We start from the raw sequence: 15,796 nt of genomic DNA on the forward strand, positions 1-15,796 counted from the left end.
CTTAGATGGGGTGGACCAATAAAACCATTGCACAATGACCTATGCGTTTCTTTGAGTAGAGAATTACAGGTACATTCTGTAGGCATTCATCCTTTTACAGAAAAGATAAACAGTCTGAGATGTCTTAAGAAAAAAAAGTTCAATTTCAACAGTATGTCTCAATTTTTCCACATTCAGTCAGTCTGCTTCTCACTGTTATTACATGTGCATTTATCCAGACATTTCCTGATACAGATTCTTTTGAACTGAAGCTGCTGGTTGACAATATTTTGCACAATGTTAAATATCTTTTAAATGGTAACAGCAAGTATTCATTGATGTATCAGAGAACTGTTATCTGGTCAGGGTGTAAAAGCCTCTGAAGCAGAATTTTACATGAAGTATGCATTGTTTAACTTGCTCCTGAAACCTGGCACCTCTTAGTCTGGTCATCTAGTGCACCGGATTGGATCCTTTGGCGGGTCGGTTCTGGCCCACGGGCTGTATGTTTGACACCCCTGTGCTAGACACTTGAGCAACCGATTGTGCTGCCAGGTATGACGACCTTGTGTGAGGCTTGTCTTGCAAAAAATACTAAAATTCTAACAGTATATTTACATTAAAATGATTTTACAACAACTCCTTTTGTGCCTTTTTTTATTGAATATTCATGTTTGCCATCTAAATTCACTGAAAATATTAATAATTCAAAGCTTTGAAAATGTCTTTTGAAAAAAGTATGGTCTAACACATAAATGAGACACTGTGTGGCAAACCACATCAAGGGTGGGCAGATAAACTCCCCAAGTATTGATAGCACAGATACAAAGTCATGTTCGAGTACTGACACAGTGGGGAGGAAAATACTAACAGTTCTGAGATCCTAAAAGGGCTCTCCAGTTATTTAGCTCTGCACTTGAATTAAGATGGGAGACTTGCAAGAGATAAATTGAAAACAGAAAAGGTCTAAGCTAAGATATCCTGATGTTAATGATGAGTCATGCTCCCAAAACACTGGACCCTACCCTAAGTACAATTTTGAGGTACTTGTACTTTACTTTAGTATTTTAACTGTAATTGTAACTGATACTACATGTATTTGATCACTTTAGTTACTAGTCATTTGCAAATCTAGATTATTACTAAAAAATTATAAATCATCTTATAAATTACAATGTATTATTATACGTTTTGGTACTTTCATTATATTTTTATGATAATACAGGATATATATTTCTAAGATAGTATTTTTACACTGTGGTATTGATACTTTAACATAAGTCAAAGATCTGAATACTTCTTCCACCACTGCACCAGTTTAACTGGGGTGTATGATCGCTCATCAACAACATACACTAGGAGCATTTAGATAAAAGGAGCACAAATGACTCGTGTTGCACCAAATTGAATTTTACCTTTAAGTCTAGGACACTTTGTTTTAAATGTTCCCTTTTGATTCTGTGCTTATCAGCACTGTGACTGCTGCTGGGAAGTCACGAAGGAGGAGACACAGGGCCCATTATTCACTACTTTATAGTAAACAGACTACTGATGAGAAGAGGGTACGCTTTGTTTTAGGCCTCCTGATGGTTTTTACTTCCTTGAAGGAATACTTTACTCACAAAATGACTATTTGTAAATCAATTAGTCAAATCGTGTTAGCTTGAATTTGTGAAGAAATCTTTGTTTTTCTTATGTCTCCACAGAAAATGGCAAACTTATTGATTTATTAATTGACTGGGGACCACGTTCAACAACATCAAAACTATATCAAAACATCTGTTGACAAACACTCTCACAACTCCTGCAGTATAATCCAGTTGAATGCTTAGCCCTTCCAAACACATGCCTTTTCACTAAAACCCATAGCATTGGAGCCTGGCTATGAAGAGAGCATCACTTTCATAAGGTCTTAGTGAACATGCACGTGTTTGGGAAGTACTGAGCATTTGACTGGATAAATAAAACTTGGATTATACCGCATAAATTGTGTGAGAGTTTGGAAACGGATGTTTGCCCATTTTGCTGGTCCCCAATCAATCACTTAATCAATATTTGCTCTTTCCATGGTGGCATGAGACAAAACACGGATTTAAGGCAACACTGCATAACTAATTGATTTACAAGTGGCCATTTTGTGGGTAAAATATTCCTTTAAAGGTTAAGTGTGCAAGATTTAGGTGGGTTTAATGGCATCTAGTGGTGAGGATTACACATTGCAACTAGCTAAAACTCCCGGCTAGATTTCCTTCAGGGGTCTTTGTTCAGGGGGGTTTTACCAGGAGCCAAATTATCTCCGTCCTCTCAGACATAAAAAACAGACCAGGTGATTAAAACCAGCATGAACACTCAATAAAGCAGCTTCAAGTAACGAATCAGTGTTTCTCTGATGCTGTTCATTGCAGATGGGCTTCTAACTATCATGGCTGATGCAAAAACGTGAACGGTCCTATTAGAGCCAGCGTTTGGTTTGTCAGTTGTGGGCTACTGTAGAAGCATGGTGGTGCCACATGCCAATCTCCATAAGTGAGGACTCGCTCCCTATGTAGAGATAAAGGACAACATTTCCTATTTTCCAGTGAATATACACTAAAGGAAACATACTGACATTCCATTTCTGCCAGTATATCCCTCTACATCCTACACAGTGAACCTTTTAGAGTTTTACGAATAGAGCACAGTTCATCACTCTGGAACTGCTCCTTTTCAAACACTAACAATCCTGATGAAGGCCACAAGTCGAAATGCAGTGATCTTTCAGTAAAGTTGCTGTATATAGTGCAAGTGTTGCTGGGGTTTCAACCTCTTTAGACTTATTCCCACTCTGCTTCTAACATTTCAAACTCTTTACAGGAGTATATTTCATAGCTTTTAAATCAATGCACGATGAGTCACCAAAAGCAAAAACCTGTCTTAAATCTTAGCAGGTGGGTGTCCATGGTCTGGTGAACTTCACTCTGGGCCTTTGACATGAAATAGTTGGTGATCTTAAGGACAGTGATGGGATCTTATATGCCTTTCCTGATGTTTAAAGCAACTTCCTCAGTTTCAGGGCATGAAGACTGAAATGAATAATTTTGTGAGCTTTAAGATGCCATAATTAGAGCCCAGTACGAAAACTGCCCCCACAGTGACAAAGCTGCAACATGTTGTCCATTAAACCGCATAAATCTGATTTATGAATCTGTAAACCAAGACTATAAAACTATCCACTGGAACAAATGTGGCAGGCGTTTACGGGCAGTCAGCCACCAACAGTAGACATCCTGTTAGTGACACATTGCTTCTTAACTTTCTCTTTTCTTCCTATTTCAGTAGAAGAACATTAAACTTCAAGCAAGAAAGGAGGTTTTGTTCAGTGCTCAGAGGCCGTTATTCAACAAGTTTCCTTCTATTCACTTATTAACTGACAGGAAATAAAACCTGAATGCCATAGCTGGGGGAGTTTTTAGTGCATTTTTAAAGACAAAAAACAAAACAAAACATGGCAAACCGTCCAATACTTTTATTTGATCAACAGTCAGATGAAATATGGTGATACATGCCATACTTAGCAGAGTTCATAGAGCAGCTGTGGTTAGATGTGAACAGTCACACGGAGTCTGTTGTGTGACAAAAATCTTAACTCAAGGTCTCCCTACTTGCTTTATCGTTTGCTCAGTGTGCCTCTGTAATGCTGTTAAAAGCTCTGCAATAAGCTCGTAAGCAGACCTTGAGTTGTGATTGTTGTCAGTCCACCTGATGATTCCATAATGCTTTTTGTGTGTTTGCATCATAAAGGTACTATTGCTACAAACATCTGTTCTATGTACAGAAGCTGCTGCAGAGTGAAAACCTTGACTTAAAATTAAGATAAACAGTCTTCATTTGAGATCGACGGCCGTACATTCTGACGCCAATCCCATCAGATTAAAGGGTTACAGTGTTTTCTCATCACATGACACAATCACATTATCCATCAACTGAAGCCCCTTAGATTTAAAGGTTTTCAGCTGACAACAGTTAAATTAAGATTTTCTGAATCCAAGTATCCACTTCAGTCCAATTTAACTGTTATAAATTAAGACATTAGAAATAAATTAAACAAGGCATTTCTCAAAGTCTCAGTGTTCTCTTATCAGAGTACACCATCTTTTCAGCACTGGCCATTTCTGGAAGTGAACATCCAGCTCTATCGTCATGTGTGTTTCTCTAAGATTACAGCGCTTATTAAAAATGCAGGATCTCAATAAAGCTTTAGGGCTTGACAGAAAAGGGGAGGAAAGTGTCATCATCACCAGCAGCAGCAGCAGCAGCAGCAGCAGCAGCAGCAGCTCTGCAGATCTGTCCTCTGCTTTGGTCCAGTGAAAGCTCGTTGGCTCTGTTCCCCGAAAAAAAAATTCTTTCCGCTGGATTATGCAACAAAAGCAGCAGGAAGGGGAGATAATGAAATAGTCTGATGAAAGGGGGCAATAGAGCAAAGCACCAGTGGCCACAGCCATGAGTCACTGAATAATGATTTTATTAATTTACGAAAATCCTACTGAGATTACTTTAATTAGATCTCCTTGGTGCAGTTTGGGCAACAGCAAGTCCATTAAAAGCCCTTAAATGTATAGACGGTAAAAGCAGCGCTGCAGTTGTTTCTGATTATGTGACGGAGGGCTGGTTTATGTGCCTAACGGCGGTTAAATCAGTGATCCGTCTCATATCGCACAGCTGTTACAGCGCAGACAAAAAGCAGCCGTTAAACAAAAAAAAAAAAGCATCTCATTCATGCTCTCAATCTTGATTCTATGTGTGTAAGTGTTTTCTCGCTTTGGACACAGGGTCATTTATTTACACAGAGCAGCACCAGTGACCTTAGACTGGTACTTGTATAAACTGGTGTTCATTCACACCAGCAGCAACTCAATAAAACACTGTCTCCTGACAGTCCGTTCACTTCCTACTGAAATAAATAGTAGCCGGTGTTTTCCATGGTTGCTTGGTGCCCTTGTTTCTTGGCAAAGAAAAGCTGCCTGCAGCTGAATTTTTGGATGAAACCACTAATTAGCATTAGCAATCAATTCCTGACCAATACTGAAAAGTGTCTCAAATATCTGCAATATCTCTGGCAGAGAAGACGAAGGGATCAGCTAACTGGCCTTTGGACAGCAGTCGTGATTAAGTTTTGATTTGTTTTAGACTTGATTTGACTTTGATACTTGTTTTTCTGTATGTTCTGTAAGTTTATTTATAAGGCAGAGTGAGACTGTGTTCCACATATTTATCCCTTATTTGTGTATGTATGTATTAAGTAATAAATTACTTTGATGTGTCTCCTAATAAACCTCGCCACTGGAGACTTCTCACAAGTCACAATGTAAATTTTCGTACCTTAATACAGACATTTTCCGGCACATCAACTTTGTTATGCTATGAGGCTTTCAGTCGAACAGGTCATAGTTCAGTCTTGATTCTGTGCATCAGATCTTTCTGGTCCACCATGTCCGTCTGTCTGTTCCAGCGGTGGTATGCCAGCAGGGCAATGTTCTTGGCCGCCACCGAGCTCATCTCCATGGCGCTGCCGGCCAACTCGATGCCATTGAGGTAGTAGAGATTGGGGTGGAGCTCTACAGGCGGCAGTGCCTGGCTGCTGCCATAACAAGGGTAGGCCTGCCACTCTGTCACCTGCACGGAGTAGTATGACCTAAAATTGAGAGGCACAGTGAAGAAGGAAAGTTCATCAGCCTCAACCATACTTTGTGTTTTGTGCTAATTTTGTGCTAGCATGCTAACACACTAAACCAAACTGGTGAACATGGTAAACATGACCATTGGTCACATACCATGTAAAATATCAATATTCTATACTATTTTCAATACCATGTGGAAAACTGACATTGAGGGCATAAAATTTAATTTTTTTAGATAAAGATAAATGTAACTAGGCTATAGCATGACAACATTTCAATTCTTAGTTAGCAGCAGAGAACTGTAGAATGACTGTAGTAAACATTAACAATAAGAAAGAGCAAGAAAGTGCAGCTGGTACCAGTGTACCGATACTGAAGAAAAATTGGTTCAAATATTCAGTATCAATATGTATCACACCAGTGACTTTAGACTGGTATTCCTATCAAGTGGTGTTCGTTCACACCACCAGCAACTCAATAAAACAGTGTCTCCTAACAGTCCCTTACTACTGAAGTAAATACTAGTAGAGGTTTCCACAGTTGCTTGGTTTTCTGGTTTCCCTGCAAAGAAAAGCTCCCTGCAGCTTAATTTTTGGATGAAACCACCAATTAGCAAATATCAATAAGGAGATATTATGGACAACACCATTACATCATTTTTTTCTAATCTTGAGCATTTAGCATGTTGACATTGACATTTAGCTCAAAGAACGTGACTGCAGCCACAGTAGGGTGTTCATATTGCTCACAACAGGGACACTGAAATAGATCATTTGTTTACATAGGCGAGGAACACCCACTGTTATGACTGTACGATTATTTAAAGGCATCCGCTCACATGGATCCTCATGGTGACAGTTCAAGCACACATATTCCAAATTTTATGATGCATGACGGCTGGCCCTGCATTAAGAGAATGCCAGGCTGAAAATTTCAACAAAAATATTGGTACTGTTCAAGCAGCATTACATTATCTACTGATGAAATGAATCACCCTTCTGGGGGATACAGCCTGCAAGTTAGCGAGCAAGGTGGCTCTAAACGTTTCAATACCAGCATTAAATTATTAGCATCAAAGGATGTTGAATTGCTTGCTAGAAGTTGGCTTTGTTAAGACTGAGTTGGTACAAATAACTCGTGTTGACATAATACGAAGGAAAAAATAAAAAAGTCAATTTAAGAATTTCACAAAAAGTGAGTTAACATGATAACCAAATGCAAACTATTGATTTCACAAACAGGACAAAACAGGAGTCAGGAAAGTTACTGGGAAAAAACAAGGAAGTCAGCAGCCACTGGGTGTTCCTGTCCTGTGCAAACCAATGATTTACTCGCCATGGCTGCTATCAGACTCTACTGCAGGGCACTGCTGTGCCAAGGAACAGCCTCACAGAGCTGCATGTGTGCATCATTTTACTGTCTTATCTCACAAAAATAGCAGAATGTAGCAGAAACAAAATTTCTTTGGTTAACTGATTACCCAACTGGCAGTAAATTAATCAGCATAATTCTGATAATTAATTAATTAATTAATTAATTAGGTAGCTTGAGTCATTTTCTAAACAAAAACACCAAAAATTAACTTGCTGCAGCTTCTCGAATTGGAACATTTTCTGGGGTTTTTTGTCTGCTATAGTAGTGAATACGCTTTGGGGTTTGGACAGTTGGTTGGACAAAACCAAAAAAAAAAAAAAAAATTAAACATGTCACTTTGTTCTTTAGGGAATTACGGAGGGCATTTTTCACTATTTTATGGATGAAATAAACAATTGAGAAGATAATCCTCTAATTTAGAGAAAGCCCTAGTAAATACCATGATTACTTAGAAAGTGGCTGACCTGAAAAGTGTCTTGAGCTGAGTCTTGTCCAGAGGTTGTGGCGAGAACACTTTATAGACTCCGGCCTCTTGCGGCTGCTTACGCCGGAAACCCGTTGAGATATTGACGGGACAAACACTTGCCACACTGTTGAAAAACAGATCAGGTGTCTCAGTTGTCAAGATGCTGGCGAAGGGGAACAGGCGAGGGTCCGGGAAGCCAAAGAAAGTGGTGTTGAGGTAACCATGGACGATGGTTGCTACGGTGCTGTGATAGCTGCCGGGGAGCTCCTCGAAGGGAGGGGTGAAACCTTGGAACTGGACTCCGGACCTGACACTGGCCTGGAGCGGCGTCGCCAACACAACAATGTCATACAGCTCTGATCCCTCCTCTGATGCTGTGGTAAAGCTGAGCTGGTACTGTGGCACCTCTCCTGTCAGGAAAATACACACAGTCACTGTCAACACTACATCAAGACTACATGATCCACATACTAATTCATTCACATCTGTCCACTGGTAACTACTGGCAGATATAATCCAGATACATCCAGCACATTCCTCCTGTCTCGAGTTGTCCGTGCCAACAGGGAAGTGTTGACACACTGCAATGATAAATATGCATTTCTATGACAGAACAAAAGGTTTTTGTCTTTGAAATTATCTCTGGAAATTTCAAAGAGGGGATGTAAGCCACATAAATTCAGATACTGCAGATGGTTTTCAAATAAACTAGAATTACCACCACGCGGTTTTATGCCTCTGCGAACCAGTTGTTGTTACAGTTCACATCCATGTCTGTCCAGACTCATATGTCGCCATGACAGCTGACAATGCTTCAAATGTTGCTGCACAGTTTCAAGGTGGACACCCAAGATTAGTGTCACCAATTCAGTATCTGACCAAATGTCTTGCCTTCTGGTCCTAACCTATGACGCTGAGGAATGGCCAGAAAAGTGTTTTTTGCAGAACATTATGATGTCACAGTGAAGGAGGCCTTTGACTTCATTGGGTCATCCTATTAGACATTTGTGTAAAATTTTCTTATAGTTAGCAAATGAATTCTTGAGTTGTGGACAAAACACGTCTTTTTAGCCCACAGTGACCTTTGACCACCAAATTCTAATCAGTTTATTCTTGAGTCCAGTTTAAAGAAACTCTCACAAGGTGGTCTTGAGATATCTCGAGAACGGGAGGGACGGACAGACAGGCGGTGGATGGACGGAGAGACAACTGGAAAAATTAAAGCCTCCGGACACAGCTATCAGCAGCAGGGAGGCATAAAATTATTTCAGTGCTATCATTTGTGTTTAATTTCTACAGTAAGTATATAGTGAGGTTAACTTTCACAATCAGGTATTCGGTTGCTATAAAAGTCAGATTATCACAGTCTTTCTTTCCTTCCATTCCTGTGTCGGGCCCCAGTAGTGCCTCTTTCTAATGATGTACATATAAACTGCTGTCAAATGAAAAATAGAGTGGAAAGTTAACAAATGATTTCATTAACTTAAAGCCGATTTTATTAAAACAGTTGTGGTACAAGGAAAACAGAGTCATGTTTCATAATTTTCCCTGTTTTACTTTCATCATTCATCATTCACAATTGTTCCATTTAAGGAAAGTGATGAATTGTATGAGTTGAAAAACAGAGGGGTAAAAATGGATGTGTAATGACAGATAAAATGACAAATCATCAACTCATTTTATTAATTTTTCTATCATTCATCATTCACAAAACCCAGCTGACATTTACCATTCACAACAATAATTTAGTCACCTCCCTCCCAAATGTCAACAAAGAAAAAAAAACAAACAAGTCCACTGACTAACTGATCTAGCTGGCGGATGTCCAGGGCCCCGGTCGGAGCCCACCGGAGGCCCTGCTCATCAACGGACCAACATCGGCAGATACGAGGGGAACACTGGGTGTTGGCAACAAGGAGGGAAGCCAAACACTGTTTATCTGCACACACTGCAGCGACACAGAGCTGGTTGAAAATCGGAAAAGTTTCCCTTTGAGAGCCAAAAAACCTGATCAGTTAGTCAGTGGGCATGTTTTAGGGAGGGGAGAGTCGGAGGGAGGGAGGGAGGGAGGGAAGCGATAAAACTTATTGCTGTAAACGTTCTGTTCGTTCGGTGCTGTGAATGATGAATGGTAGACAAATTAATCAAATCACTTGATAATTCATCACTCTATATTGCATTTCACATCCATTTTACAGCTCCATTTTTCATTTCACTTGCATTTTCCTCAATTAATTTTTGTTACTTCCACCCCCCATAGACTGCTGTATAATCATTGTCACTTAATGAAACATCCTAGTAAAATGAATTAGAATGAATTAGTCACTCGACATGATCCTATTCAGCCAACATCGGGGTTAAAGTACCTGAGTAGACGGGTGAGATGGAGTTGACTTTTGCTTGCAGCAGGTTAGCGTTGGCCATCTTCAGCAGGCCAGAACACACCAGCTTGTTGCCTCCTTCCACCGCCCACAGGTTGTTCTGGGCCCCAGCTAAAGACACAGCGCCTGTAACACACACACAGACACACACGTTCATTCGCAACAGACAGTGCCAAGTGCTATAAACCAATTATCAGCTGCCCACACATTTTCCTGTTCTCTCGCTCCCACAGGCCACCCCCTCCTCTCACCTTGCTTCCCTCTCTTCTATTCTCGACTACCCGCTCCTTCCTTCCTCATCTCCTCTGTTTCTTTTCTTTTCCTTGCCTTCCTCTCTCCTGACCTACATCAGTTGGGACGTAGATGTTCGGCTCATAACTGGCCCTAATTTCAGCACCGCAGCCTTCCTCCTCCCACTCTCCTCCCTGTCTCTTCCCTGCTCATAACCCCCTCCCCTCGCCCCTCCTCTTCTTCCACTCCCCATTTCTTCACATTCATCTGACCTACAAAGGCGGGGATGCTGACGTTCTGTCCATAGTTGACCCTCATGACAGGCTCGATGACCTCGTCGATGAAACGCTGCGACACACCCAGCTCCAGCAGCGAATCAGAGAGAGGTCTGCGGGTCATGTTGATGAAGCCACTCCCTCCAAGAGAGTCCAGCAATTCCTCCACTGAGCTAAAGGCGTAGCCGTGGGCCTGGTACTTGTAGATCCTGTATTACACATGCAAACACACACAACAAATGGCTACTTATCAATAACAGTAGTTACCAAATTAATAGACAGATTTCCTAATTCCAATCTGACAGTTGAGATTATCACACATTTCTCAGCAATGGGTGCAGAACAAAAACAACAGAGACAAACGGAGGGATATACAAGCTCACAGTTGTTTAGAGAGAAGAGCAAGAAAGACAAAGTGATTCAGGAGATAAATCATTTCCTGAGGGAGGAAATAAAGGTCAGTGAACAGTGATGGTGGAGGGATCAAATGCAAATCTAAGCCTGGCTCACGTTTCAAGCAGAAACTGAGTCAAAATAAGATGATTTCCAGCAAAAGGTTTGATGTCTTGACCATATTTGTCAGTCACATGTGTACAAACTGAGATCTGAAACATGACCGACTGTGATGGAAGAAATCAATTCTGCTGTTTTATACTGTATTCTTTTAATGACAGGCGGATTATTGTCAGTAATCATACAGACGTCAAGCTCAGAAAGTCACACTAAGTCGAGGTTTTGAGCGAGTGATTATGGCTGCAGGCCAAATAAAAAATAGCTCATGAGCTTTACGCAGTGTCACACTGTGAGGTAGTGTCTTGCTTTCATTCTATAACTGCAGTAATTGTTTCTATCATTCACTCTGTGAGTGAAAACAATGGTGGCAAGAGGAGGATTTAAACTGTAAATGACTTTTGAAATGAATAATGAATTTTGTTTGGCATCGTTAAAAGGTAAAGAATACTTAGATACTCTCAGACCAGATCCATGTTATCTTGGATCCAAGAAAAGGTGGGAGAAATTATGCATAATTTTTAAGAGGTGAAGGCACATGCAAACTAAAGTGGGACTCCTCCACACACCTACAGGAGTATAATAACTCAGGAATCAGCTGCACCACAGCAACATCCTGTCAAGCAAACAGGTCATTAATATTTCTATCTCACCTCATGAATTTCTCCATAATTTCCTCCACCCACATCTGCAGGCGTATGAAGCTGATGCCGTAGCGCCACCACAGCCGAAACAGGTCCAGCAGGTACCAGTCTGTCTCCTCAAGAATCACCTCTTCACCATTAAACACTGCTGTCTTCCCTGCCACGCTGCGGCGATACTTTAAACCTTGAGGGGTGGACACAGGACGACACAAGTATAATAAAATGAAATAATAGACAGAAACTTTTATCAATAAAAATATAAATATTTCTCATTTTGATTTGACATTGATATACTTATTTTTCTCTGAAGCTTTCTCAACTTTAATATCTACCTAAAATGCAGCATAACAAGATGTAACTAGTCACATTATTTGATTACTTTGCTAGGGCACTAAATACTGAGTACAGAGCAACAATGATTTGTCCTTCAGTTACAGACCCACACATGTGGCACTGCTTATTAAACTCAAACCATCGACCCTCCTTAACTGATGATCACTCTTCCTGCTCAGCTTACATCTGCTGGAGGCACAACATGAATCTGATCAAGCTACATACTGTACTTATATTCATCGCTGTTACACATAATCTCCATATTATACCTCATTACCACCCGGAAACCATTTTCTTATCTTGTAACCCTGAACAGATGTTTGCTGGTTTTCAGTGGGAGTCATCTCTGTTTCTGTTTTTGAAGCCAAGCTCTTGTTTTAACTCACTTTTGACAATTTAATGTGCAACCATGCATCTTTTTTATTAAAAATAACAGTGGCCTAATTAATGCCACACAGTCACAAACACTTATTTTGCTCTGAGCCTTTTAAGGCCTCATGTGTCATGTGTTTTTGTGTGTAAACTAACCGAGCTGCTTGACAAACTCCTGCATGTGGAGGTTGAGGGAGTGAATGATGGAACCTCCGGACTCGTAGTTGTTGTGATTGACAGTTACAGTGGCAAGACGGCCTCCAACCTCCCCCTTCTCAAACACGTCCACCTGGACCTCAGGGCCAAAGTGCTGCCGCAGGAAATGGGCCGTGGCGCTGCCTCCTATCCCCGCCCCTACTACCGCTGGAACACAAAGGATCAAAGCCAACAACAGAGAGGAATGTGAAAACAGAGCGTGACTTGGGATTAAAATGCGGTATAAAACTAACGACCATTAATCATACTGATTTTATATTATCATTGTGTGGCATCCGGGTGTTTAAAATTATGGCCTTAGTAGAAGAAATCAAAGAAATGAAAATAAAGTAATAAAGGCATCAGAATTGAGTGATTAAAAGGTAATAATTGTTTCCTGTTTTTGTAGCTTTTAGTTGTCAGTCATCATGTCTAGAGCTGGACAGAGGAGTGTACATGAGAAACAATGGTGTCTTTGATCATGGAGCTCTGGGATAAAGTTGCAGTAGGAAGTAGGCAGAGCAGCTGGTTCTTGGAGTATTTTTTTCCCTATGGAAATTTCCATCGCAGGAAACATTAGTTAACAGTACCCTTAATATGATCCAAAACAAAATTTTGGGAATCTCCTCATTAAGCTAACTTCATTGGTGCAGGCATTAGACTGTGATTGATCAACTCAATACTTTGCCCTTTGGAATTATTTCACTACTGGTCACATCCCAATTAATGCTGAATTAATTTGTCAATTAATAAATCAAAAGAAAATTCATAATCTATTGAAGGCCAATCTTGAATATTAGATTTATGTCTTTATGTGGTATATCATTGTACATGTAATATTTTATAATATCTAGAATCCTGACAAAAACTAGGAAATATAACCACATTACTCCAGTCCTAAAATCCCTACACTGGTTACCTGTCACTTAGAGAATTGATTTCAAAATATTGCTGCTTGTGTATAAATCACTCTGTGGATCAGCACCCTAATATATCTCTGACATGCTTGTGACATATGAACCTTCTACGACCCTGAGGACATTTGGGACCGGCCACTGACCGTCCCGAGAGTCAGAACAAAACAGAGTGAAGGAGCGTTTGGCTATCACGCAGCACAAACCTGGAAGATGTTAGACAAGCCCCCGACTCTGACCACTTATAAGTCAAAGCTATAAACAGTAATTTTTTACTCTGCCTACTCCACCCTGTTATAACTTCAAAATTATTTTCAACTCAATTTTAACATTTTTTAAAATAATCTTTTTATATTTGTACCTCTTGTCTGCACTTTTGCTGTTTTTAATGGTGATTTTTTTAAACTGTGATTCATTTAATGATTAATTTTACCTTTTCTATCTTTTTTCTATTCACTCTTTTATTGTAAATCTTTAGCCTTAATAATTTATTGTTCTGCAAAGCACTTTGAATTGCTCTGGTGTATGAAATGTGCTGTATAAAACAAAGTCGCCTTGCCTATTAGATATGCAGACAGTTGGCTGGACAGGATAAATAACATGTTCTAACACATCTTATTTTTAACCTTACCTTTAAAGTTGATGCCAATTGGTTACTATAACACTTGACCTGACTTTAAGCTGCTAAACAAACAATCTTGTGCCTTTGTCAAAATTATGGTTCAGCAAAAAAAAACTACAAGTACTTGCAATATGTGCATGTAGTGACCATGCAAACCAAGAGGTTTTCATGGCATGCCTATGAACAAGTCTAGCTGTCAGTCATGTAACACCTGCTATGGATTGGTAGCTTATGTGTTGGTGAGCTGGGCACAGGTGGACACAGGTGTGACAGGTGAAAACAGGCTTGTGTGAAGATGAAAGAAAACAGGAGGGGGCATTGGACTGACAGGGCCTATTGTTTCCTAGCTGAGTGCATTCAAAACACATTGCCATGGATTTTTATCTTATAATGGATGCTATCTATAAATAATTGTGACATCATTGGATCCCTTGTAAAGTGTAATCAATGGGAATAATACATATTACATACAACTTAGCTTACAAAGTGTCAGCTACCTGCAGATACAACATGCATGTATATTCAATAACCTCTGCTCATTCAAACACAACACAGGAGCTAGCTTGACCACTATATGTTACTGTCGCTCAGCGATGCTAGCTTGAATGCGGGCTAGCATTAGCTTAAATTAACGGCTAGCTATGATGCTAACTCATTTTCTTGCCTATTTTAGAAGGCGGAGCTCCGTCGACATGAGCAGACCCCGCCGGCTCTCCGACAGCCGACCAGGCTGACAGCAGGACGACGAGCAGCGGGAGAAGAGAGCCGACCATAGCGGCACCTGAGCTGAGACAACCGGCAGGAGAGGAGGAGGCGGATGCGGCGACGGTTAACACATCAGGTCAACGGCTGTTCCTTTCTGTCTCTATCCTTTACACGGACGGTGACGTAGTGTTCAAAATGAGGAAACGTACACGTCTATAGACTCTGTCGCTGTAAATGAACAACGCTGCGTTTTAAATGTGTTGGTAATACGGCACAAAAGAGGGCTTCATTAATTTCATGACGATGCAGATCAATTCTCCAATCAACGGCCGCTCACATCCACGTCCGGAAACATCACGTGACCTGATGGACTAGCTTGTTTCGACCAATCACAGCCGCCTCAGCAGCTCAGTCACAGTTGCAAAGTGCTTTACAATAACTCTAAACATTTAAAACACAAGCAGAATGAAACAAACTTAAATGTCACCGAAGTAAAAGATCAGATTAAATGCCCAAACTAAAATCAAGATAATAAATGAGAATTTAAATCAGTAAGATTAAATCAGGATATGCTTTCAGATAATTAGGAGACTTTAATAAAGATAGTGACTCAGACAGCCTTATATCCTCATGCAAGTTGTTCCACAGCCTCTGGGCCCTGATTGCAAAAGCTCTGTCCCCTTTAGTCGTATGTCTGGACTCTGGAACAACCAAAGAACCTCTGCCTGAGGATCTCCATCTATGCAAAGGTTCATAAGGGATTAAACGGTCTGAAACCTAATCTGGGGCCAGGCCATGAAGAGCATTTTCACAATTCATAAAAGTTATTCCTATGGTCTAAGATAGTTTAAAAATATAAGTAAACATGAACAACTCTCTCCCAAATCCAAAAACAAAGATACTAAAACTCAAGTCTGTGATGTCATAGGGTATAAAGTCTGGAGCTGCTTCCGACAATGAATGGAGAGATGATCTAGATGACACTGAGGGCCCCCAGTGTTCTGAGTGTATGGGTACATTTTCAGTTTCAGTACTGAGAACACTACAATAGAATTAAGCTCATTTGGGTATAAAAGAAGAAAGCAAACATTCTGTGGCTCTACAAAATCAGTCTCCCATTCATTGTCTATAGAGCAGC

At 40.3% G+C, this 15,796-nt stretch overlaps 1 protein-coding gene across 1 annotated transcript; it reads right to left on the reverse strand.

Annotated features, from left to right (window-relative positions):
- Window positions 1–3,469: 3,469 nt before the first annotated feature.
- On the reverse strand, window positions 3,470–15,000 carry LOC126388233 (prenylcysteine oxidase-like). Its single transcript, XM_050041230.1, has 7 exons — window positions 14,618–15,000; window positions 12,379–12,585; window positions 11,527–11,701; window positions 10,361–10,572; window positions 9,843–9,983; window positions 7,475–7,886; window positions 3,470–5,650 (listed from the first exon to the last, which is right to left on the reverse strand). The coding sequence occupies exons 1-7, from the start codon at window positions 14,724–14,726 to the stop codon at window positions 5,401–5,403; spliced, it is 1,506 nt and encodes a 501-aa protein (XP_049897187.1). The 5' UTR covers window positions 14,727–15,000; the 3' UTR covers window positions 3,470–5,400.
- Window positions 15,001–15,796: the final 796 nt, after the last annotated feature.

The sequence above is a fragment of the Epinephelus moara genome, chromosome 3, assembly GCF_006386435.1.
Source record: "Epinephelus moara isolate mb chromosome 3, YSFRI_EMoa_1.0, whole genome shotgun sequence".
Lineage (NCBI taxonomy): Eukaryota > Metazoa > Chordata > Actinopteri > Perciformes > Serranidae > Epinephelus > Epinephelus moara.

Coding starts and splice junctions, on each gene's coding strand:
- LOC126388233 (XM_050041230.1), bottom strand. CDS start 14,726: ATGGTCGGCTCTCTTCTCCCGCTGCTCGTCGTCCTGCTGTCAGCCTGG. Junction 7,887..9,842: donor CATCTCACCCGTCTACTCAG/GTACTTTAACCC, acceptor TTTTCCTGACAG/GAGAGGTGCCACAGTACCAG. Junction 5,651..7,474: donor CAGCTCAAGACACTTTTCAG/GTCAGCCACTTT, acceptor TCTCAATTTTAG/GTCATACTACTCCGTGCAGG.